This window comes from Desarmillaria tabescens (assembly GCF_030435595.1).
Source record: "Desarmillaria tabescens strain CCBAS 213 chromosome Unknown EV420scaffold_78, whole genome shotgun sequence".
Classification (NCBI taxonomy): Eukaryota; Fungi; Basidiomycota; class Agaricomycetes; order Agaricales; family Physalacriaceae; genus Desarmillaria; species Desarmillaria tabescens.
The window spans coordinates 172,108-196,305 of NW_026848377.1; the positions used below are offsets into that span (position 1 = coordinate 172,108).

At 48.4% G+C, this 24,198-nt stretch overlaps 7 protein-coding genes across 7 annotated transcripts; 4 read left to right on the forward strand and 3 right to left on the reverse strand.

Moving 5' to 3' along the window:
• Positions 1-47: 47 nt before the first annotated feature.
• Positions 48-5,001, forward strand: EV420DRAFT_1650611 (uncharacterized protein; the record flags this gene model as incomplete). Its single annotated transcript, XM_060478479.1, has 15 exons — positions 48-230; positions 284-488; positions 541-696; positions 745-918; positions 970-1,206; positions 1,484-1,734; positions 1,783-2,385; positions 2,438-2,637; positions 2,687-2,852; positions 2,905-3,040; positions 3,096-3,515; positions 3,564-3,752; positions 3,808-3,940; positions 3,996-4,534; positions 4,586-5,001. The coding sequence occupies 15 exons, from the start codon at positions 48-50 to the stop codon at positions 4,999-5,001; spliced, it is 4,008 nt and encodes a 1,335-aa protein (XP_060323537.1).
• A 2,448-nt stretch (positions 5,002-7,449) lies between these two features.
• Positions 7,450-8,661, reverse strand: EV420DRAFT_1486042 (uncharacterized protein; the record flags this gene model as incomplete). Its single annotated transcript, XM_060470337.1, has 7 exons — positions 7,450-7,710; positions 7,769-7,887; positions 7,943-8,192; positions 8,243-8,329; positions 8,365-8,418; positions 8,508-8,525; positions 8,581-8,661. 7 exons carry the CDS (start codon positions 8,659-8,661, stop codon positions 7,450-7,452), a joined length of 870 nt encoding a protein of 289 aa, XP_060323538.1.
• A 2,246-nt stretch (positions 8,662-10,907) lies between these two features.
• Positions 10,908-11,972, forward strand: EV420DRAFT_1486044 (uncharacterized protein; the record flags this gene model as incomplete). The annotated part of the gene is made up of 2 exons (XM_060470338.1): positions 10,908-10,934; positions 10,983-11,972. The coding sequence occupies 2 exons, from the start codon at positions 10,908-10,910 to the stop codon at positions 11,970-11,972; spliced, it is 1,017 nt and encodes a 338-aa protein (XP_060323539.1).
• Positions 11,973-13,238: 1,266 nt separating this feature from the next.
• Positions 13,239-14,828, forward strand: EV420DRAFT_1631658 (translation initiation factor eIF4e; the record flags this gene model as incomplete). Its single annotated transcript, XM_060476164.1, has 3 exons — positions 13,239-13,774; positions 13,827-14,112; positions 14,145-14,828. 3 exons carry the CDS (start codon positions 13,239-13,241, stop codon positions 14,535-14,537), a joined length of 1,215 nt encoding a protein of 404 aa, XP_060323540.1. The 3' UTR covers positions 14,538-14,828.
• Positions 14,829-15,656: 828 nt separating this feature from the next.
• EV420DRAFT_1137467 (FAD-binding domain-containing protein) lies at positions 15,657-17,250 on the forward strand. The gene is made up of 11 exons (XM_060466006.1): positions 15,657-15,765; positions 15,813-16,009; positions 16,057-16,143; positions 16,193-16,240; positions 16,296-16,313; positions 16,363-16,437; positions 16,488-16,592; positions 16,648-16,661; positions 16,715-16,754; positions 16,807-16,962; positions 17,013-17,250. Exons 2-10 carry the CDS (start codon positions 15,953-15,955, stop codon positions 16,945-16,947), a joined length of 585 nt encoding a protein of 194 aa, XP_060323541.1. The 5' UTR covers positions 15,657-15,765; positions 15,813-15,952; the 3' UTR covers positions 16,948-16,962; positions 17,013-17,250.
• Positions 17,251-18,136: 886 nt separating this feature from the next.
• Positions 18,137-19,466, reverse strand: EV420DRAFT_1279267 (uncharacterized protein; the record flags this gene model as incomplete). The annotated part of the gene is made up of 10 exons (XM_060468130.1): positions 18,137-18,364; positions 18,414-18,508; positions 18,587-18,636; positions 18,676-18,754; positions 18,810-18,890; positions 18,947-19,031; positions 19,082-19,108; positions 19,160-19,214; positions 19,265-19,283; positions 19,337-19,466. 10 exons carry the CDS (start codon positions 19,464-19,466, stop codon positions 18,137-18,139), a joined length of 849 nt encoding a protein of 282 aa, XP_060323542.1.
• A 2,561-nt stretch (positions 19,467-22,027) lies between these two features.
• EV420DRAFT_1486048 (uncharacterized protein) lies at positions 22,028-24,011 on the reverse strand (the record flags this gene model as incomplete). Its single annotated transcript, XM_060470339.1, has 10 exons — positions 22,028-22,079; positions 22,136-22,206; positions 22,237-22,418; positions 22,472-22,694; positions 22,759-22,844; positions 22,897-23,016; positions 23,069-23,185; positions 23,390-23,531; positions 23,553-23,702; positions 23,874-24,011. 10 exons carry the CDS (start codon positions 24,009-24,011, stop codon positions 22,028-22,030), a joined length of 1,281 nt encoding a protein of 426 aa, XP_060323543.1.
• Between the last annotated feature and the right edge of the window lie 187 nt (positions 24,012-24,198).

Below are 24,198 nucleotides of genomic sequence, written 5' to 3' on the forward strand. Positions count from 1 at the left end.
CTATAAAGTCCTTCTCTGACCCAGACGATCCAGATTACCATTACTCCATGCCTTACTTTCCTCCCAAACGCTACGTCGAAACTATATACGCATTCCACGTCCGACTGGCCATGGACGATCTGCCACTCACTGCGGCGGAGTATAACGACCGAATGCAGTGCAAGCAGAAAGGATTCCACCGTCATACCACCGTGATGAGCGGGCCTAATATTGGCAAGCAGTGGATTTATGTAGGTTTATCTGTTCTCTGAGTCTAGTTGTGGTACTGATGGTCTCAACCAAGTGTAACGACGGCTGCCATCCTTTCACTCTGCTGCAAGCTAGCGCCGACAAGCAAATCGAACTTGCCAGGATTGTCGCTGAAGATAAAGAAGCCTCGCCGCGCTCAGTCTCTGCACTATCAACATTGGTCAAGAAGCGAAAAGTGCAGTGTGGCAAGGCCTCGAAGAGATTAGCCGCAGCCATCAATAATATGCTTGATGTCGAACGTACGTATACTTCCTTTTGCGATGATACGTATTAGCTGACTTTGGTTCGCAGACGCCAGCCAAAGTGTCGTCTCACGGTCCAAGGAACGAGTTTGGAAGGCCGATGAACATTCGGATATTGTCAGGGCCCTCCATGACAATGCAGTAGTTGCTTTGCGTGTTGCCCAAGAGGCTTGGCAGCGCTTGGAGGAACTTCAGCACTGCACTAGTAAGTACCTTATTTCTTCGTTGGCACTAAGAAATTGAATCTGTGAAGGCGATAGGGCGCTCCGCCAATACCTTGTTCGTAACGGTCTTGCCACAGAACTGCGAGGTAGCCAGCGTCGCCTTTATGTTAGCGCCATGACGAAGGAGACGGGTGTGATGGGTGCTCTCGTCGGGGAGCCTGTATCTGCTCGCGTAACGAGAACAAGCGCACGGTGCGCAGCTGGTGAGTAACTCCAATTTCAGCGGGGCACGAGTTTCTGACAGATTTCATAAGGTTCACAAGACGGCGCTGCTACTGCAGTCACTGAGACGCCTAGGAGGGTTCAACCTGCGCAGTTGGTAACACCACCCACCACGGTCACCAGGAAGGGAAGAAAACGGAATGCTTCAGATATCGTGCGATCTGAGATGATTGATGGGGTGGAGATAGTTTACGCTCGCATTAACGGTGTGCAGACTGTTGGCGAACCCCGCGAGTCTTCTCCCGAGGGAGAAGCCACACCCTCTAAGCGTGCTAGGCTTCGATAGCGTTGTGTACTCAATAATTTTTCTGTATACTGTTGTATCTCCATCTTTATTGCAAGTGCGACGTTTTTTGGAATATTAAATAAGTAAATAAATAAAGTCTCAAGCTAGCCAAAGTGGGTCATTTCCGCCTGCAGCATACCTTGACATTAATCAGACAACATAGGACCCCTTTCGTCTCCCTTGCCATGCCTCCTAGAAGACGAGGCCGAGCCCTACCAAAAAATGCAAACGTCAGTGTGCAATCTTATGTATCGACTCAGCCTTCGATGCACCAATCCTTCTCAGGGGGGGACCGGGGTCGAGCACTTTAGCGAAGCCGTGGTTGGTGCAGACAGGAGCCGAATCACAGCCCACGACCTCGAGCAGCAGTAACAAACGCACGCAGGAGCCGTCACCTGTGGACCTTGAAATTGAGGGAGACGATGATGTTCCCCGCCTCCATGAAGTACACGATGATGGCCAAGATGGGAATGAGGCTACCAAGAGCAAGCGACAGAGAACCTTTGAACAAGTGAGTAATCCAAACTCGTAGTCTTTGGATCTAAGTTTTTTTTCTTAGGGAGTATCAGCGATAATGCGGGAATTCCAGCCAGAGTTCGACCGTATTGTGGAGTACATGCTTGCCAGTGAGAGCGATAGCAGCATCGGCAGTCCATGTGCCTGTAAACGGGATGATGCCGTGCGGTTGTACCTGTGCCACGACTGCCAACACTACGAACCATCCTGCCGCCAGTGTTTCCTGGACTTCCATGGTGGGCGGAATCCATGGCATTGGGCTGAAGAGTGGAATGGTACTCATTTTCTACGGCGGGACATTTCCAATCTGGGGCACATTGTGACCATTGGCCATGATCGCCATTCCTCACTCCACTGCGAGTACGCATTAGAGTATCAACCCATCGACTTTACTGTCGTGCACACTAACAGGGTTCATCAAACCCGGGTTGTTTTCTGTCAATGTGTCGGGCAAGCCGGGGATCGTTTTCAGAACCTGTTGGAAAGTCGAATCTTCCCAGCCACTAGGAATCAACCGAGGACGGGCTTTACATTCGCAGTGCTACGGGATTTCCATCTACACACCCTGACGTCCAAAAAATCGTCGTATGACTATATAGAGGCTGTGAAACGCCAAGGCAACAATGTGTTTCCCCAGGATTGTCCAGTACGTCAGAATCTGCCACAGATAGACGCTTGGAACCTAATCATCTAACTAGGATGTGTACCGGCAATTCGTGCGTGTTCAGAGGATATGGATAGCGCTTACAATGAAAAAACGAAGTGGACAAGCCCATGGAATCGACAGGCATTTCCCCCAACGCCCTCCTGGCTTTGTCGTGGTGCCATGCTTTTCTTGTCCTGAGCGAGGCTTTAACGTTCCGGACGTGATCATGGACACTGTTTCGGAAAAAATGATGTAAGTTTTTTGTGTTCGGCATGACATAGCAGGATTCATAGGCGGGCAGACATCTCGTTCAATTTACATTCATGCAAGATGGGCATTTCGGCTTGCAAAGATTCCGAAAAGTCGACGACCCTGATGATATATCAATTGTGACGGGAACAGGCCTTTTTCCGATGGACAAAGCATACAATGAGTATATCGAAAAGATCGTGGCCACTTCAGATGAGGTATGCGCCTGATTCGTAGTCTTACGCCAGGATTAACAGTAACTATTTGCAGAAGTCCACCTGTTCGCAGTTTAACGCCGTCGAGATGCAAAACAAAATGAAATTCAAAGGATGCGTGATCACCGGAGTGATTGCAGTAGAATGTGGTCGACATTGTGTCTTCATCGCCATGGTCGATTTGCACAAGGGTGAACGGTCAGTAACTATAGGTTTGATGGCATCCCTGTAGTTGATCACTCGCAGGTTCGCAAATACAGATTTTTTGTTTGGCCTTTGCGCTGACTCGTTACACGAACGAGCAAAGTATCAAGGCACCCAAATATTTTCGTCGGATCATCCTCACCTATGATATCGCATGCCAATATCATGTCAAGCTCAAGGAGCGCTTCAAGGAGTGTTTTTTGCAGATCAGCGATATCGTGGACATCATTAATTGTTTGGTACCGAAGATGCATCTTGATGGTCACATCGACAACTGCAAGTACCGTTTTTCTTTGAATTTCTTCAAGGGCGCAGGGCGAAATCACGGCGAAGGGATCGAACAGAGCTGGGTGGAGTCTAAGCAGTCTGGCGGGAGCACGCGCCAGATGAATCACGGGCACCGACATGACAAATTGAACGACTACCACAATTTCTGGAACTGGTGCAAGGTTCAGAAAATGAGTAAGCTGTTTGATTTGTAGCCGAGTATTTCTAATAGGTATGTTCCAGGTGAATCCCTGTTCAACAATATTATCAAGGGACGTGAGCAGCTCGCCAAAATCGTTGAGTATTTTCTGGGTCTATGCATCATGCGAGGCAAGGAAAATGTCAATTCGTGGAAGGAGGAGTCAACCGAGCCCAGATGGAATGAGAAGACCAAGCAATGGGAAAGTCCTTATCGTCTGAATGTGCGGAAACGTACGTGTTGCCCCTGTATGGTTGTAATAAACGGATCTCACATGTAGTCTTGTAGTTCCCACTCAAGCTGAAGTATTCACGAGTCTCCTCGAACAAGAACGCACAATAGAACAAACGGGCATGGATGCCCGTAAGAAAAACCCGGCCATCCATTGCGTAGACGTAGGGATTAAACTGCAAACAAAGCAGTAAGTGTTCAACGGTTTATATTGTCTAGATAAGACAAGCTAATATTCGGAGCAGGCGTGATCTTGCCACCGCCATCAGAAAAGGGGACATTTTGACCGAAGAAATCCGACTGGCCCGTCGCAACCTATCGGCAGAGATTCGGCGTTACCGAAAAACACAGCTCCAGCAGATGCCAGACCTCGGTGACATCATTGCTGCGAGGAAGGAAGAGGACAAGGAAGTAAAGGAGAATGTCGAAGTGGAGAACGAGTGTTTATTCCTGCCATCGGACCTGGCACATTCAGAAATGAAGATCGGTGGCCTGAAGAAGTTTGCAGACATAGAGTATAAACTCCGGGAAGGCCAAGCGAATGAGGCCATCATGATGCTCTCAAATAGCATTATCCACTGCATGCTGTTGAACGACACACGACGGCGCCACTCCCGTGGGGTTACAATGAATCTACGTTCATTGAAATATATCAATGGGATTGCCAAAAATGCAGCGGGAGCCCGAGGTTTGGGCGAGGGGTCTGTAACGGATAGCTGGATATGGACCTATGGACGGCTGAAAGGAATGTCGGATATCGAGAAGAATGACTTCCGCCAAGCAAGTACGTGATTTTTCGTGTTCTCGAGTGGAATTTAACAGTAATTTCCGCCAGCTTTCAAGGTTCAATGGTTTCGAGCACGAGCCGACATGGATCGATGGATAGAAGAGGTGGAAATATTAGAGGAAGAGTTTCGGCATTTCATTCGGGCCTGCGACAAAATGTGTCAGGTCTGGAAGGATATGTCCGAAGAGGGTCCGAAACACTATACGTCAGTTGCGGGGTATCGTGTATACGCCATGGAGAAGTCGACAATGTACAAGATGATGGGAGACAGAGCCAGAAAGGCCTTTGCCGAGTGCGGCGGCGGTTGGCCAGCCAAAGATGAAGATTTATCATCATACGTCGAAGAGCGGCGACCGACTACAGAGGTCGACTGGGAAATGGTGGAAAGTGAGAGTCGTGAGGATGAAGCAGAGAAAAGCAAGCTGATTGAAGAGGCATTTAGAAGTTTCGAGGAGGGAGTGTAAAGCACATCGGACGAAGTTAGGTCCCATTTTTAATTATCAGTATACTCACACTAACGACGGGCCGGTCGCACAGATTGGCAGCATAGCCACCGGAACTATCCGTGTGGTGGCTGTGTGGAGTGGGCGCTTGGGTAAACAGGTGGGCGTTTCTGATGTCATTGTGATATAGCTGATTAACGAGAACTATTTAGACTGTATGTACAAAATAATGGTATGAATATAATACAAGATGGATGCCTAGACTTGTTATTACCAAGAAATATTGAGATTGTGCTGTGCCTGGCCGATATAGCCACGACTAGTGATTCAATGGTGAGTGGATAACAATGACAATGCTTGAGAGAAATAGTATTTACCTTGATCTCAGACAACGAAATGATATTCTACCCTGAACGCTCCGACCGACAGCTGAACGTCCCCGCCGACGATGTTCACATCACCATTGTCTAGAACAGTGAGCTCGAGGACGACAGATACGTGCTGCCCGAAATCGTATCCCAGGGAGACGCTGAGGTTTCCCCTCGAGAGAACGACCTCTACCCTCAACATGGAACCATCCGGGTCGATGAAGCCGACGACGGTGACCCGGCTGCCCAAGCGTGCGAAGGTAACACGCTGTGGGATGGATTCCTCGGTGTCTCGTGTCAAAGTAGTCGGTGAGGCCGGTTGCGCGTCAGAAGGGACTGACGAGGGATTGTCGCTGTGCCGACGGTTTGAGGCAAACCGAAGTGAAAGTGAAAGATCCAACACATACAGCATGACTTGCTGGGTCGAGCGAATTACTTGGTGTTCGTCAGTGGAGTTACTCATGTTTCTAGGAGACCGTGAGTTCAAGATATGACGAAAAAATCGGGCACATACCTGGCGAAGAGAGTCAATCGTCTGCAAGGACGATGGTGGACGATGATGGAAGCGACGAAAGGTACGGGCGTGGGAGTCGTATGCCGCCGGCACGTGGGGTCGTCGCAGGCTAAGCTTATTGGAAGCTCTTTTGGCGGGGAGGTCCTTGTACCTCCCACAGAGACATCTCTTTCGTAAGTCTGTTCAGACCTATAATGCACAAAATTAATTAATGAATTGACTTGATGGGCGTGGAACTAGAGACAGTCCAGGCACGGTCCACGTGGTGGCGGTGCAACCCCTGTTCTTAATTGAAAAGCCACCGACACGTAGGGGCTTTGTCTTGACCACAACCTCCTACCTTCGTTGGCCACCTCTACCACTACTAAGCGACGAGCGACAAGGAGTCGCTCGTCATATCCTCTACTGTCTGCAACTCAAGAGATGTCTACCCCTTCGAAGTCATCTCTCGATGAGGCCGCCCTCGTTCTATTCATTGTTGCCACATCTTGGCTTGGTGGCACAAGGAAGGGCGCGATTGTAGATTAGGTGAGCGGCTGTTACAGGCCTCTTTTAGAGGTATTATGTGATTGGCAGTGATCACGGCGGTCGGACGTTGCTGCTTGCGCCCAAGCGAACTCAATTTACCCGCGGCGGTGGTTGCGTCGGACCGTATTGCAAGCCGAAAACGAGATGTTGCAACGGACGGGTAGTGTTGCAACAAGAAGCAGGTATGGGATTGAAGGTTTTCTCTCTCTAAGTTACATACAATAAATTTCGCGTTACAACGCGTTGCAACACGTAGAAGTAGCTTACATATATTGTAACTATTGATAAATACACGAAATTATTGCGTTGTAACACGTTGCAACAGGCTGAACGTCTAAGACGTTCTTGGGTTGAAACAAAACCCATGAAAAGTCAGTATTACTACCCCCCTGCCTCCGGCACCAGTAGCTGGCAGCGTCAAAAGACCATCATCTCCGGAGCATCGCAAATCTCAGGATGATAGACGCCCCAACAACAAGCGCTTTCGTCCAAATTCACCGACATCAGGTTAGTCAGAAAGGGTCAAGGCGGGTTGGCACTCACCCCCCTTACGTTTAGGTCCATCATAGGATCAACATCGGTAGTAGTCATAGCTTTGGTAACCATACCGATGGGTGGGAGTGGCGTACAATATGGAACCTTACCACAGCGCTCCAGACAAGAATCTATTATGACAGCGGCTGGTAACAGGACGGAGAAATATATGGATGACTACCATTGTACTCTTCATTCCTAAGAGCGACTCAACAGCTCCTTGTCTCTGGCGACGAACGTGGGATTTGCAGGTGACACATCTGAAGGCTTCTACTGCTGACATGTAGTCTCCAAGGTAAATTAGATACATCAACACCGGCACCATCTTGCAAATATGCACGAAAAGAGAGTCGGGCCTGCCGCATTTTTTAAGTGTTAAACAAGTTCTCCGACATTTTACTAGTTCAACAAAGAGCGTGGCATTGAGAGGGAGCGTTATACAAGAATACTGGAGCTAAGAGAATGCACCTAGATATGAAAGAGGGAAACCTAATTCGTGATCAGATGTGTCATCCTCGTCCCGCATCACTCTTTCCTCTTCGGTGAATTTGGCATTGTCCCTGGCGCCGTCGTCTTCTCCCTCTGAGGCTTAATCCTGGGTCCCCTTCTCGGCTTTGGGAGGGACTGCAGCTCCTGAAGTTCGATCTGGACTTGGTCCCATGTCGCCTCAAAGACACTAGGGTCCTTGATGAGCGTTACTTCCTGCATACCAAGACGCCGCTTGTGAGCCTCTGACAGACATCTCCAGTGATAGAAGAGCGTGTACGTATGCGTACGGTTTCTGAACTGTTAGGGATCCATTTCTCAGAAGAATCATAGATTAACAGATGAAATGATAGCTTACTGGCGTTGCCTGACCTGCCATGTTGCTGGTCTCATCTTCGCCCACCTCCAGTTTGTCGAACTGGCCACACATGGCCCTAGAGTAGATGAGCGTGGGGATTTCAGAAGCATCGATGTTGTCTAATGAGATATTAGTGATTGTAAAAACTATATGAGGCTGGGGAACCATGCTTACGCTTGCATCTGTGGCATTTAGCGAATTCGTCCTTTAGATCAGGATCCTGTAGGGTGGTACCTTTACGCATATACCGAAGCAAATGAGCGCTGTCGCTAATTTGGTCGTATATCTTCTGCTTCATTATGTGCGCGTGAGATTGTACTTCGATGGCTTTTGGCGACAACTTTTTCTTGTATGCCAGTCTACTTCCGACGTCGCCTTCGATGGCTAAGATATGTCTGGCCGCTTTCATTCTTGCATTTCTTGCCTGAAAAGACGATTGTTAGATGCTGGAAATCATCAAATCAAGATTTTCACCTGGCAGCGCCCTGACTCGGTCTTGACCTTGTGCTCAGGCTTTTTTCCTAAGGTCTTCTGGTTTTTTGTCTGCGTCAAGTCGTCAGCCTAGGCATTGTAGTAGTATATTATGTAAGACTTACAACACCCCCACGTTCTCCAGTGTTTTTTTCTCCTTCTACGGTTCGCGGTTTGGTCTAGTATTCAGTGAGCATATGGAATGGACAAGAAGCAGTTGGCAGGAATGAGTGGTGTACTCATGGCTGGACTCTGCATGTTGGCTTACAAAAGCATCTTTGCCACCCTATTATAAAACCGTCATCAGCAACAAGCGACCGCAGAAAGTTAAATACAATTACCTTTGCTAAATCCTTGGACTGTAACGGAGAGTTCGTGACAGTAGTGGGTGTTATGTTGGAATTTCCGTTGTTGTTCGACATTTTTTCTGACTTTGTGAGAGACTAGTGAAGGCGAAGAAGGGGGGATAAAAGTGAAAAGAACACGCCTACCCTTGACATACACGTGATCAGTGAGTACAGTGGTTATGTATGGCGTATACAGATACCGGTCCGTACCGTGGCCGACTTTAACGACCTAAAATACCGCCATATTCATACGGTTTGGATACCGTCGTTGAAGGAGGGACAGAAGACTATCTTATGCCATAAAGGTCAGTACCTATGACCTAAAAGAAGCGCATAACACTCACCCTTTGGCACCGGATATCGGTCGTCATCATCATCAAAGTATCCGTTTACAGACAACGGTATGGACACAGTACGGATATGACATCAACCGCACCGTGCCATGGCCAATAATTTTTATACGGTCTACAGCCATATTGCTACGGTCTTATCTATAATGGTAAGTTGCACATCCCTATCAGTGACGTCTCACATGCATGATATTGACTTTTTCCAAACCACTGACTTTACGGGTATGGGCCGGTAAATATGGTACCCATATCCACTAGTACAGTGCACATCCCTAATGTTGTCGCATAATTGATGTCCTAGGGTGTTGTGTGCTTGTCATGTCTTGCATACAATTTTCAGATGCAGTTTATACATATTTGTATATAATTAACTCACATCCGGTGGAAGGAAGGAAGTGATAAGGACTTATATTATCCAAGAGAGTGCGTCTGCTAAAGTGTGATGGCACAGCCACATTCAATATTAATGCATAATTGATGTCCTATGATTTTGGGAGCTTGCCATGCCTTGCTTATAATTTTTGGATGCGGTTTATACTTGCCTCTATATGATTAACTCACTTCTTGTGAAAGAAATTGAGTGATAAGGACTTATATTATCCAAGAGAGCGTGACACTGACTCTGCTAAATGGCCAGCTGCCATATTGGGTGTGGCTATGCCATCACACTTCAGCAGACGCACTCTCTTGGATAATATAAGTCCTTATCACTCAATTTCTTTCACAAGAAGTGAGTTAATCATATAGAGGCAAGTATAAACCGCATCCAAAAATTATAAGCAAGGCATGGCAAGCTCCCAAAATCATAGGACATCAATTATGCATTAATATTGAATGTGGCTGTGCCATCACACTTTAGCAGACGCACTCTCTTGGATAATATAAGTCCTTATCACTTCCTTCCTTCCACCGGATGTGAGTTAATTATATACAAATATGTATAAACTGCATCTGAAAATTGTATGCAAGACATGACAAGCACACAACACCCTAGGACATCAATTATGCGACAACATTAGGGATGTGCACTATACTGTATACAGTATATGGCCGTAAAGCCATTGTCCCAGACGTAAAGCCATTGTCCCAGACCGTCATGGAACTATCTGTATAAGGTAGTTGAACCACTCAGAACTCTTAGAGTTCATTGAAAGTCCAGTTCCAAAAATGAAATAAGAAATGAGACTAATCCAGTACTGTCAATTTGGTTAGCTATATAGAATCACGACTTTTGTTGAACTTGAAGTCGTCAGTTAACACCCTTGATCATTGCTGGTAATCTTCGGAAATATATGGCATGTGATCGGAAACAAATGTCCCGTCCGTGAGTCGCGTGTTGGGCAGCCTTGAACCTAACATTGACTGCCATCTGTATAGCAGAGCTACCTCATGCCTCTTTCTCCGCCTAATCCTATTTTGAATTCATTTTCAGATGCCGCCTTGCCTCCACATATTCACCTAGTTAACCCGACTCCTAACCCTACACCTTGTTCTACGCCACCAGAAACTCCAGTATTGTTGTCTACCATATCAAATTGGCCTTCCCTCCCTTCTTTGAGACCTCCTGTCTCTTCTAGTCTACCTCCAACATCTCTCAGCATTTCAGTTTCTCTGCCGGCATCTGGGTCAGGCTTCTCCAGCTTGCCATCAGTGTCCGCGACTTCAGAGCGGAGGACCAAATCTGTGTTTTGTTCATCACCCCCATCCTGCGATCGCCACTCCAGCAGTGAAAGGAGCTCCAACAGCATAGATGGGTCTGAGCTAGCTGATGTCCAATCAAAACCATTGTCAGGCATCAGGCATTCTGTCCAACCTAAAAACTCGACGTATCTTGTACACGGTGGCCCGGGCCGACATCATCACAGCATTGGTCGCCGGCAAAATGGACGAGTCAGTGCCCCGAATCAGAGCAAGGAGAAGAAGCGCAGGAACAGAGGAGGCAGGACACGCTTGTCCCACGAAAAAGTAGGAATGGCTGAAGCGAAGCCTAGTATGCTTGTGAGTGATCTCTTTTGCGATATTTTGATTTTTCTCAATTTCTCTCAGATTGAAGGGGACTGTGTATTGCCGCCTCCTACCACTACAAAGCCCCAAAACCGTCGTCGACAACAGCTGCCGCCTCCAGATGTAGCCAAACTGCAGGATGCAGTATTAGAAGCAGCCCGGCAGCATGATATGTTCGTCAAGATCCCCAAAGACATCTACGCTAACGTTGATCGAACTCGTCCGAGTCTTCTCAGCCAACTTATGGAAGGGGATTGTGATCCCACGTGTTTACCCCTAAATCAATGCCGTGCGCAGTCTACTACGGGACTCGGCTCTGAGAGCAGAAGAAATAGAAAAGACGCAGGGCTACAATTGAGTCGTAGTGCTGCAGCAGTTCCAGTCTGCTCAGAGATCACGGTTGGGAGCACACGAGACCTAGGAGTACTCAAGACGAAACCTGTAGGTCCAGGTCAGATGGGGAATAGCAGATACCAGCCGAGAGGACCGCCTGACGACCAGGAGATGGACGACAACTCAGATGAGGATGACGGTTTCATGGAGGAGTATCTGAGAGGACGTTTTGGAAAGAGAGGTGCTGAAATTTTAGGAGTTAAGGGGCGTGGTAGCGAGCCATCCATTCATTCTCCCACTTCATCACCGCCTATACCAACACCGTCTGCTCAGGACCTTTCCACTCTTGTTGAACACACGTTGTTGGGGCTCCCATGCGCTATACCTGCTGCCGCTATACCTTCAACACCACGGACAACAAGATGGAACATGCTTAGGAATGAGATATCCGACAGTATCCGGCAGAATCTTTTGTGGTGGCGATATGCAGATAGGAAAAGTCTACTTGGTCCCCGGAGAAGGGGTGGTACTTCCGTATCTGATGGCAAGCCTAATGCAGTAATCAACCCTGTTGTAAAGCAGGTAGACCAACTGCAGTCTGATGGAGCTGATGCTGTGCGGGAAGTGGTAAGAAGGGGGCTGGAACAGATGCGTCTGCAACGTAACAAAGACTGGCGCACAGAATATCATCCTATGTAATATGATTATTTGTATGGTATCAATGGTACAAATTTGCATTGTGAGCTATGCTCTAGCCCTACTGCACATGAAATAGAAGTGCTCGAACCTCGTCAATGGAGGTTGGCAAGAAGGATATTAGAACGCCTGATTCTATTTGCCGGGATGCCAAGCAATCACAAACACGCGGAGTCAATTTCGGCCCTTTCTCTCCTGCTATTACTGGACTCGCATTGCTGAACTGATCTTCCCTGCTTTCGCACGTCTAGAGAAGAAAGCAAAGCTCCAAACACTCGGCCTTCTCTTAGTCTCGCTGCTTCATTCCATGACGATTGTCCAGGGGCAGTCTTTAATGACAGTAAGCATCGCGGAAAGTGTTACTAGAATCGCTATTAACAAGACGACAACTTCAAGCTTGACTTCAATGACTAGCAGAAGTAAGAGCTGGTGCATTACTGCCAACCTCGGCCATAGCTCGGCGCTTTCAGCCGAAGTTGGATGAGGCATTTTAGTACGTATCCTGCTGCGTCCCTTTTATCTTATGCTTACTCTTGAGGGCAGTCACAATTTAGATCGTACCTGTCGTCATCAAGAGGGAAATATGCCCATGCTGGGGTAGCCATCTATGTGGAGAGGCGGTATGGCATCTAGAGAAAGGTGTTGTTCGCGGAAGCACGTAACACGGGTTCGTTTCTCTGCAAATCTTCTGGAGGATGTAGCCTAACGATGTGATAGATAATGTCCTCCGATCCCTGAGGAGACGTTTAACCTGAGGCAGAGGGAGTGCTCCTGTTGGACGGTATCGACTTGGATCAGACCTCCTCAGTCCATTCCCGTGTGAGGACCATGATTCTCACCCTAAGTGATGGATTCCTCATACTCTACGCCTTTCATCTAGCACTTAGTGGGTGATAGGGAGCCTTTTCTGGGTCGGACGGTGTTGGGGGGTAGTTGTCTTTAAAGTGATAATTGATAATGAGCTTGCTACGGCAGAGGTGTGCTTTTTGTTCCCTCAAACTTCAAGTGCATTTACCTACCCCTCTAGACAGAATGGGAAACCTGCCGGGTGACTGGAGAGCAATGTGCTTGGAGTTAGATGAGTACGGTAACACTGGTCGGAAAATGTGGACAAGGAGCAGTTCCTTCTTACTATGTGCGTCATTCTCCTGCCTTCTATGACCCTTCTAAGAGGAAAACTAGATTGATGTCGCCAACTACACGGATGCAAGAGCTGTAACGGCCGTAATTTTTGATTGCAGTGCACTCGCGCCTTTGTCTTTGACGACGATGACGACGAGCACTAATGACACTCTCCGCCCTTCCGCCAACAATCGCTTACCATCGCTCAATCAGCTTGCTGCTCGCATCAACATCAATGTTCCACCAACCCAATCGCCCAGTTCATCGTCATCAACAACAGCTCCGCGACCTCGCCTCGCCGCATTTGCACTGCGGACCGGCTCGACGACATCAGTCGCTTCCTCCGTAACGACGGCAGACTCCGTCGCTGTCAACGCACCCACGACAAGATCGGCCTCGCCATCGACGCCTCCAGCTGAAGAAGTTGAAGTCGTTTCTCCAGGCGGGGAACCGCTGACGGCGGAGAAGCTGGAGAAACACAATCAGCTGGAGGGTGAGAAGAAGAATGTGAAGGTTGGATACAAGAACATCCCGAGTCTGGATGCGATCACTGCCAGGCTCGCCAAGACTCGTGCGCTGAGCATCGATGGCTCGGCTAAGCCACCGGAAGCGGAGATGATTGAGGATCCGAAGACGCCAGGCGTGCCGATGAAGGCGCCCGAGCACCCGCTGCAGTATCTTTGGTACGTTTTCTTACTCGACGCACCTTTTCGTACCAATCTTAGTCGTTTCCAGGACGATCTATCACGATACGAAAGCCAAATTTCCCTACACCCCCGCCTCGAACTCGCAGCCTTCCACCGCCACAGACGGTACCTTCTCCCACTCGACCGAATCCAATGACTATGAAGCTGGTCTTACTGTCATTGGCGAGTTCAACACTGTCAAAGACTTTTTCCGGTACTTCAACTGGCTGAAACCGCCCTCCAAGCTCGAGCGCAATTCGAATTACCACCTCTTCAAGTCGGGTATCAAGCCCATGTGGGAGGACGAGGCTAACGCGAACGGGGGCAAGTGGGGTGTTGACAATGAAGAACAACCCTGGGTTGCTAGATCGGTGCTGGAAACTGGCTCGCCATGGCCTTGGTAGGCGAGGAGCTTGAGGAGGGCGACGAGATCTGTGGGGCGGTCGTCAGTCTCAGGAGCAAAGTCGATAGGAGCCAGGTCTGGACGAGGAGCAAGGACGACATCGAGAAGCTCAATGGTATTGGGAGGAAACTCGTCAAGCTGCTCGACGTCTCTGAAGCAGATGGGATTGGGTTGGAGTTCCAGTATAATACGGACGACAGGCCACAGCCGAACAAGTTTTTGTCGATCCAGGCGATGCCCCAGACGGGTTATCGAAAGTCGGATTTGCAGTCTCCTGTTCTGAGTCCAGGCGCTTTTGGAAGCTTTGGTGTTGGGATTGGGGGTGGTAGTGCATGGAGGGGGTCCAAGAGGTCTTGATTATCGAAAAATTGTAATGTAATTCGTTGTTCGGTTCTGCTATTTGACGGCTTTTTCTTGAGGATTTGATGGTCGTGACGTGATATTCTTGCGCAAATTCTGCTTGCTATGCCGTTCAGCGTTGATATTCCGCAATTACGGCAAAGTTGTTCTTGCTGTGGCAGCGTGATTTACGGGCGGCTACGGTCAGGATGGATCTTGCTATTACTCGTATATCGTGGGTATTGGTCATCGAATCTATTATATCGTACGTAGCCCTTCAACATCGAATCCGTGCTTTTCCCTTCAAACGCATGCTCGCGAAAATCAAGCGAGCCGGATCGGTCTTGTTGAGGTTGTTTATTTATCAGTGCAACAATGACATTGCGTTCCAGTACGAGTTCTGCGGAACGACATCTTTTCGATCCTTTACTATTAGAGTTGGAAAGAAATACCCCCCAGAAATTCAAATTGTCGGCGTGTCCACACGTTGCACGTGATCGAGACCACTGCTTTCCCACGCCATGTTCTTGATATCTCTTTCCTTCCTACCACCATCACCCCCAGTATGGCGCCGTCTTCCTTGGAACGCGAACGACGGCAACCGTATCTCTCTGAAGCCATCCTCGTGCCTAGCTGTAGTTGCTCTCACGTTGTCGGTGAAATTGAGAGAATGCTGAGGGTTGTGGGCTGGTGGTAAACTTTTCACCTGGCAGGGAAGTCCCTCAGACTGAAATGTTTTTTTTCGCAGCTCTGGGTTCTTCTCTTGGCTCTTGAAAACCGTCTTATGAAGCCAATCTTCGCTGTATTACCCGGCATAAGCAGCGGCTGACCGCGTCTGCGCCAGGCGAGCGGCAGCGAAGGATACTCGGGTCTGTCACCTATGTAAGGACTCGCATCTCTCGCCTGCTTTCTCTTCACTGACATGATGCTAGTCCTACCTATACTGCTAGCGCTCACAAATGTTCTGCTCATCAATGGACGCGACCTGTTTCATGTCCAAGAACCACATTTTGATCTCGGTTATGGGCAAGGCAGGCTGCATCCAGGTCGGCTCGGTATTTCTTTCCGCTTTAACGTGTGCTGATAGCATTGGTAGACGCCCCGATACCCGAGTGCGCTTGGTCTTCATTGAATGCTACGATTGGCGGACGACTCCGAAGGGCTACACCATACGCCAGATCTTGCTTTAGTGCGTCCTTCGACGAGGGAGAATGCACAGGGGTGATAAACGAGTACCTTGATCCTGGTACGTTCTCTGTCCTTCTTCCCTCCGACATACTGAGGCCATTACAGTTAGACGTTCCGATCACTTTGGCGCATACATCAACGTGGGTATTGTTTTCGTTCCCCGAAACTTCGAGTGCATTTACCTACCCCTCCAGACGGAATGGGAAACCTGTCAAGCGACTAGAGAGGAATGTGCTCTGAACTGGATGAATGTGGCAACAAGGGATGGAGAATGTAGTCAGGGCGCAGTTCCTTCTTACTATGTGCGTTGCTCTCCCACCATCTACAAGCCTGCTAACAGGAAAACTAGATTGATGTCGCCGACCGTACGGATGTGTCAGCGGCTTTCGATTTCTCGAGACGTACGGGCGTTCCTGTAGTCATAAAGAATACTGGAGTGCGTCAGCTTGACGTTCTGGGTAGGCCCGGGCTGACTTTTTCCTCAGCACGATTACATGGGTCGGAGCAGTGGACCGGGGACATTAGGCATTTGGGTATGTCTTCCGCTCTTAGTCGGCGCCGATTGAAAGCCTCATTTCGTACTGGTAGACACACCACCTGAAATCGGTCAGCATCTGCCCTACCTAGGAATACCGACGCTCATTACCACGAGTAGATATCCTACGAGAAGACCTTCGTTCCGCAAGGATGCGAAGCAACGGCGGACCCGGTTCCCGCTGTAACTTTTGGGGTAAGCTGCTGATCACTTCCATAAGTGCGCGCGCTCAACGTCTACTGTAGAGCGGAGCTCAGTTTTCGGATTTATTAGCGTTTGCGAACGAGAATAACCTGACAATACCTGGAGGCTCAGATGCCACAGTTGGCGTTGGAGGGGGTTACCTGCAGGTTAGTTCGTTACTTTTCTCGACACGACTACATACTGACTTGTCTTTTGTTCTAGAGTGGCGGTCACAGGTCTGACCAAACCTCTTGGTCCTGTTAACAGTAACTCATGTTCTGTCGTCTAGCCCGCTATCAAACATATTCGGACTAGCAGTTGACCGCGTAGTACGTACGGTTCTCCTGCACCTTTTCAGGTATCTAAACTTCATGGGCACAGCTCGAATTTGAGATCGTTGTACCTACTGGCGACCTCCTCATTGCAAACGAGTGTCAGAACCCCGACTTTTTCTTCGCTCTCCGTGGGAGGGGGAGGAACGTTCGGTGTCGTCATGAAGGTGACAACGTGGGTGCTACCTAGAGCAGAGCTCGTCACGTATGCTACTTTTTCTATGCTACTCCTTGCTCTGACAAAAGATGTACTAGTGTGTCGGCGTTGTTCAAGCCTACAACGTCCATCCAGAAGTTTTTGGAGTTCGTCATCCCTTAGTCGGATGGGCAGAAGACGGCGAGTGCTTTCTGATAGTGGATCTTTCTTCTCTCATCACCATCCTTCTCTAGGCTGGAGTGGATTCATTTATGTACGCTGCCACCTGTGTCTCCGTCTACCGGCTACTGATCCTAGATTAGACTGCCGGGATCTTCCACATGAGTAAACTCAAATCCATAGGACGAGTCGCATTCCGGCACTCATTTCTGAAGTCAGCTGTCAGTACATAACACGGTAGAAGGCTTATTGCGATACACTGTGCAACGGGCTCCTTGTAGAAGCTTTCGTGACTTCACTGCATGTAAGGTATCCTCTCAAGCTGATCTTGGCTTTGGTATCAGTCTCTAACATTCTTCATAGGTCCCATCCCAAAGCGCACTTCTGGCTCCGGGGCCATCTTCTTTCGCTATGGCGCTGTATTACGGCTAGTACAGGGCAACGGCTAGCTTTCATGACGTCCCCTTGTGTTCGAGTCTATAGAGTCGATTAAAGAGTTAGTATTCGTTTTCCGAACAGTGGGGATGTCTGGCCAGTAATTCTACATGTAATTGTCACTAGGATTGCGAAATTTGACATATTTGAACCCATTATTCTTGTTCCAATTCTGTTTAAGTTAACAGTGTTCTTCAATGTCCAATATTCAGAGTAACGGCAATGTACAACGCTTTGAGGATATATTAAGACTCCGTGAATTCCTTGAAAGAGAAGGTACCCGTCACTGAGGAGTCTTTATATCAAAATAAAGAGAAGATGAAAGAAGAAATAAAATATGCTATCAAGCAAAGAAGGGAATACCCTTGTCGTGTCTAAAAATTTCTTCCACAAGGAACCGTTTGGCAGCACTCGAACTAAAGATCTTCTGGAGTCTATTAAATTGCAACAGAAAGCTAATAACATGATGGTTACCACCACTCTAGAAAACGAAGAATCCTCCCACAATAGCACCCACCACACCGAGGGAAGATAACCCGAGCATAACCTCACCCCTAACCCCATTCTTGTCGCTGTTCTTACTCGCAGCCTTTGCAGCACCCCAATACACCTGAGTCGGTCAACGTTCCTATTGTAGTAGTCCCAGACTACACAAGTTAGTACGAGATGAGGAGAGCAGTGTAAATAAATGTACGCTTGCCGAAGTCGAGGTCATAGTTATAGTTACTGACATAGTCGCAGCCCCGCCTCCGATAGCAGAAAAAGTCGTACATTGCGAAGACGACAGGACAGGGTGCGGAGCAGGGGTAGAGGCCTCACCTTGGTGGAATGTCAAGGTGCCGTAGACGCCCATAGGCTTGACAGGCTATCAGACCAGGGAGGGAAAAATCGAGCAAAACACGAACCTCTCCACTATCACCATTGCATGACTTGAACACGCCGGCATCGTAGTTGGCGGGCACGTTCCAGGCGCATCCCATCAAGTCGTATATATGTTCACCTGAATTTGGTTGACGGTTAATAGTTACAAGTGAGAATAGTAGCTGGCTCCTCTCAGAGTACACGGCTGGGGCCTTACCGGCAGGATTACAAGCTCTGAAGCAAAAATCGGTGGCTGCCATAAAATTCCTACCAAAGAATGAGGTATGGGTGGTCATATGAAACTACCTAGTACTCACTGTCCACTCGAACATTTGCTGGGTCTTCCCAAAAGCAGAGGAGAAGAGTAGACCTCCAATAGGATTTCCTGGAAATAAAACAATATCAGTTTCGTGCCAGAGACGACAACATGAAAGGTTGACCATTTCCGTCGGCACCATGAGGATCGAGTTCCCCGCCTTCATTTCCAGCCGGAATGTTCAATTTTGTCAAATCTCCGGAGCCTGAAAGAAGAGCGTATTTCAGAAAGGATTTGTATAAAAGCAGGGCATGCTTATACCGGCAATCTGTACAAAGTCGGGTGTCAGAACGAAATGGATGCCAGTGATAGTGCCTTCGGGGATGACACGAGTCCTGTAGCCGCTCTAGAAGGCTTTGAGGAAAGGAGGTCGAAGCAAAAGACGAGAAGATAGACCTTGAGATACCATGAAACCTCGATACACTAAGTAAGCCGTGAGTATCTATAAGAAGGATAATGACCGTTTCAACGAACCTCTGTAGCACCGATAGTAGAATCTAGGCCCGAAATAGGCGGAGCCCATAGGCAGCTATAGGATTCATATGTATAAGAGATCTTCGACCTAAAGGCGAAACGAACAAATCATCAGCAGCGTTGACTAAACTAACATCAGATGGGAAATCACCTAGGGTGGGCAAAAGAATAATAAACTATAGATGTTCTGGCACATCGAGTCTTGACTGGACGTCGTCCCACATTTATTGGTCCCTTGCCCAGTTTTGTCAGGGGCGGTATCTGGTAGGTAGGTCGCAGTATACTGTGCGCCTACGGAAGAGAGCATTGCGAGGAAAACGATAACGGCGGGGGTATACATGGTGGGAGAAAGTGAGAGAGTTTGCTGGAATTCGCGTTGTATCTGTTGTATATCTAAATATAGAACGAAAGTTATGAGCTTTGGGCTTTGACTACAAATATGACGTACTAGTTATTGGCCTTGCGAGGCGCAAGACGGTCGGATAAGTGGAGAAAAGGAGGGTCAAGATCCATTACACGGATTGCCCCAGTGCAACAAGACAACTTTCTCTAAGAGCCGCGGGCGTGGGCGGTGGGTATACCAAGGACGTCAATTAGGAGTGACTGAAGAGATATGCATGAAGGCGCAATGATCAGCGCTATCAGCGTAAAATCGCACAAGACTTGTTCATTGTAAACAGAGAGGACGTGGCGGTTGATATTAATGAATGTAGGAGGCCGGATGCTGGTACTTAAGACCTGAACGCGGCTCAAATCGAGGAACCTGTAAAGGAGAGTCAGTAGAGGCAGTGTCATATCATGGAAGTTCATACATGTCTATGGTCTGGAGGTAGGTACAAGTCGCTGAGATAGGTCGTCACCTCGGCTGTTTGCTGGTAGTGGGGAGGACATTGCAACATCGTAGCTACTCGTTGAGGTGTCCGATTCGTCTGGTAGATGGCGGTGTGATTCGCATTTGAATTTCTTCGTATGAAATCAAGAGGAGCTAAGGGCGGGGAAATATAGTGGAGCTTGAAGTGACATGAGCTGGATTAGACCATCAGTACGCCGAGTAACGTTAAGAAAACGCACCTGGAACCGGGATAGAACATCAAAGGGGCTTCGTGTGTGCTATAACGGGCCTACATCATGCGACATGACGAACTGAGTGATGATATCAAAACACAGCGGCATCCTCCAGCCCGACCGCCTTCGCCATTCTCAGAAGAATAGTCTGTATTTGTGCGCCTATCCACTCAAAGGTCGAACAGACATTGTGCAGGAGGGCACGCAAGGTATTTAAATCCGTTCCAGGGACGAGATGCTCTGCACAACAAGCTACAACATCGGAACTGGGGGCGACAAAGACGCGAATATGACGTAGACAGAGCGACCTAGTATCGAGGAATACCGTTCGCAATAACAGTATACCGGGATCAAATTTGTTTTGACGTGCAAAAGGTCTACATAGACAACGTAATGAGTACTCGTGCAAAGAGCAAGGACAATTACCTCAAACGTGACAAACTACCCGCAGTACCTCTAGCGCATTAAGAGACAGGAGAACATCCTGACACGGCGAGTTTCCCCACTTCCAGGATTGGCAGGGATTGGTCATAACAAAGAGGCGAAGGTCATGCGAGGTCATCTGGAAGGGATATACAGTAGCCTATTCCATGGAGAGCCTCGGGAGAGAATGAACAGGCCGACACTGATCAAGAGCTTTTGTGAGCTGAACCTTGTTCCAGAGGAGCATCCAGTATAGAGCCTTATCGTCAATGATGTCAAGCTCAGGCACTTTACGGATCTGAATGGAAATCCGACCGAGACTTGGAGAAAGGGCGCCTTTGAGTCATCAAAATGATCATGCGTAGTCTGAATCGCAACGACCGTGATATAGCTTATAAACAAGCACAGCACCATCTCAAAAATAGCTGAGTACGATGATCCCCAAGTCGAGGATGTCCTTCTGTGCTTGATGAAGACATCGTAGACGGCCGGTCTGTAGTCTGGTCCAACAGAGAATGCCGCAAGTCCGACGACAGACCGAGTGCGAGACGTACGAGGATGTGAGTGAATAGGAAAGCTTGGATTGTCATGCGAATGATGTTGATGACTTGGGAACGGCCTTTCATGTTCACACGCATGCACATAACCGAAATCAATGACGGCGGACTGGATATTCAGATGAGGAGAAGCAACAGAGTTTGTAAGACAGCGGTTATCGTTCTACTCGCAGTAGGAGACCTAACTATCGAGACTTTCCCGTACTGTCTCGTGTTTACTGAATCCTATTAGACAATGTTAGTTCGTAAAGAGGTATCATACTGCGATGGTACTCACGAAATCTTCGGCTTCCAAATACAAGCAACAATTAACAGGATGTTTGCAAGCCTGTGCAAGAGTATTGTCAAAAACGTACAATCAACGAACGGAATGTACTCACCTAGGCCGCATCTTCTACCCTAACCCAGTACCTCTTCCTAGCAGAGCTCCTTGATCGAGCCATCCAGGGTATCTCTTCCATTCTCAGATGAACGCCCCATATTCTCTCGTCGTGCCCACCTGTCTAGTCTCTGCCTCTCTTCATTTCATCTCAATCTGGCCAACATACATCAGGCTTTCGGCACGACAACACTGATATTATCGCACGCATCAGGTACCACTTCGAATATGAAGGCAGTGCAGGAATGGGACAAGAGGTGTAGATTGTGAGTATTTCGGATGCGACAAGCCTGGTCGATCTGAGGACGGTTCCATATTCGCTTGCTCTTCGTGCGCCGTGGCTAATTTAAGGATGAATACAGCAAGACCATTCATACAGGATGAGGGGACGTACCATAGCGAACGCTTCTCAACGATGTCTAGCTCTTTTAACCAAAAAGACCGTCAAAATGCAATTGTCGTGAACTTTGAAGTGTCCTGATTGCGCAACTTCGACCTGCACAAAATGGCGTCAGAATGCGGATACTAATAAGGGATGAAAACAGAACTCACCTGACGATGAGCCATGGATTCTTCTTGTACGATGGTTTCGGTGCCTCTGTCGGGTTAGGCGACAATTGATGCTACCACGCGCAGCGGCGCATTTCAGAGACATTGTAGGTCATAACAAGGTTGTCCCGAGTCTCCATGACGGTAATCGACCCAGAAGATACCGTTGATATTCGCCCATGGGATAGTACGTTGGTCTTTGGTAGGTATAGGTATCGGTACCTAAGCAAGGTCCCAATCAAGGACCACCAAGGATAGAGGAGAGTTTCGTATTGGTTTCCATCATCTATACAAGAATGTAAGACTTCAGTCTGAGTTGGTAAGAGAGAAATTGCTGACTGATCATGCTGCCATCTATGCGTTCGAAATGGTCTACCGCAGTTGGCATGACGGTGCTGGTGGAGACGATGAGAACATCAAGGTCGGGCTTCTCGGGGATGATTTTGTAGTCAAAGGTGCATAGGTGTGCACCCAGCGAGGACCAGGCTGCCAAAGCTGGATTCGGCGATGGAGAGGATGATGGTTCAGTCGGAACTATGACCAGCGCTAGCGAGGTGATGTACTGTCTTCAATGATAAACGGAAGGAACAATTAGCAGAGGAAGTTTGGGGAGGATCACAACTCACCTCGTAACATTTCTCCGTGGCAAGATCAACATTCAAAGAACCGAATTTGCAGCAACATGTAGTTTTGGGATCATCGTGATCCTGATCTTTGAATGATATCAGCCACGGAAGGAAATGACTTCACTTCAAGCCACGTACCTCTCTCCAGGCCCTCCCTAGCCCCCGACACCTGAGCACAATATATTCTCTCTGCAACCCGCCTCCCTGCGATGTTGTCTATCCATGACTGTTGTGATAATAAGCTGCGATCACCGGCTTCTGAATTTTGTATCAGCCATGAAAGGCATGGATTTCACTTTAGTCCACGTACCCGTCGACGCCTGCCCAGCCTCAGCTTTACGACACCCTAGTGAAACATATTCTCTCTGTGAGCCACCTCCCTCTCCGTTATGCTCGCTTTCGAAGCTCCTAATGCATTCATCCTTGCCTGTTGTGATACGTAAGCATCAACGAGGGACGTGAATCATGCTGGAGCACATACGGTAATATTGCAGGTGGCGGGTGGCAGCTTAGATGACACGGATGAGGAAGACAGGCTGCAGAAGTGATATCAATAAGTCCTCAATGCTGATAGTGAAACTCAGAACTCATACCCAAGATACTCCCGTGTACTCCACCATCATCTCTATACCGCTACAGCGACGCAGATCCAACACCTCTACGAGTTGCAATCTAGCGCCGACGTTCATTCCGAAAGTGTGGTCGGTATCAGCTCCAACAGATAAAATTGCATCGCAGCTCATCCCAGAAGAATGTAAGCCGTGGTCATGCACCTGTCATCCTAGCAGCATAACAGGTGCGTAGAGCATAGAGGGCGATCGTGATGCGGATGTGGAGTACCCCGATCCTCCACTATCGATGAGAGGACTTTCTGAGTAGTCCTCCGAGCAAGTCAAGCATAGAAGTCCCTTGCTCTCGTCGGTGGTCCTCGCGTTTCCTATCACCTTGGCTGGAGCAGCATCGAGAGTGGTTGGAGAGTGGAAAAGAGAAGTGGATTTTCCCACGGAAACGCGCAGAGGGCCCCTGCACGCAACTTGCAAGTGTCTGGGGTACTGGCAATTCAGTCTCCGACTTGGGCCTTCTTCCTCACACCGTCACCAGTCCTTTCATCACACCTTCAATGCCCTCTGTCCCTTCCCAACAAATGGGGCTCTTTGTTTTCCTAGATCTACCGGTACGAGACGTCGATTTTCAGGCCTCGCTTCGAACTCATAAGGTCCAGCAGTGGGGAGGCCGTCGCTGGGAAGATTCATTAAAATAACAAGTCTGCGAATTGGGATGACTTGGTTTCAGTACGGGTGCCGGTGAGTCTCAAATGCCTTTATATCTCTATTTTGTCCATTTATTCTTTCTCTCTCTCGAATTCTAGTTCCCGGTTCTGCCTATAACGGACGCCGTCACTCCTCCAAGGTTGCGCAGCGCTCTGTTCCCCTTATATGA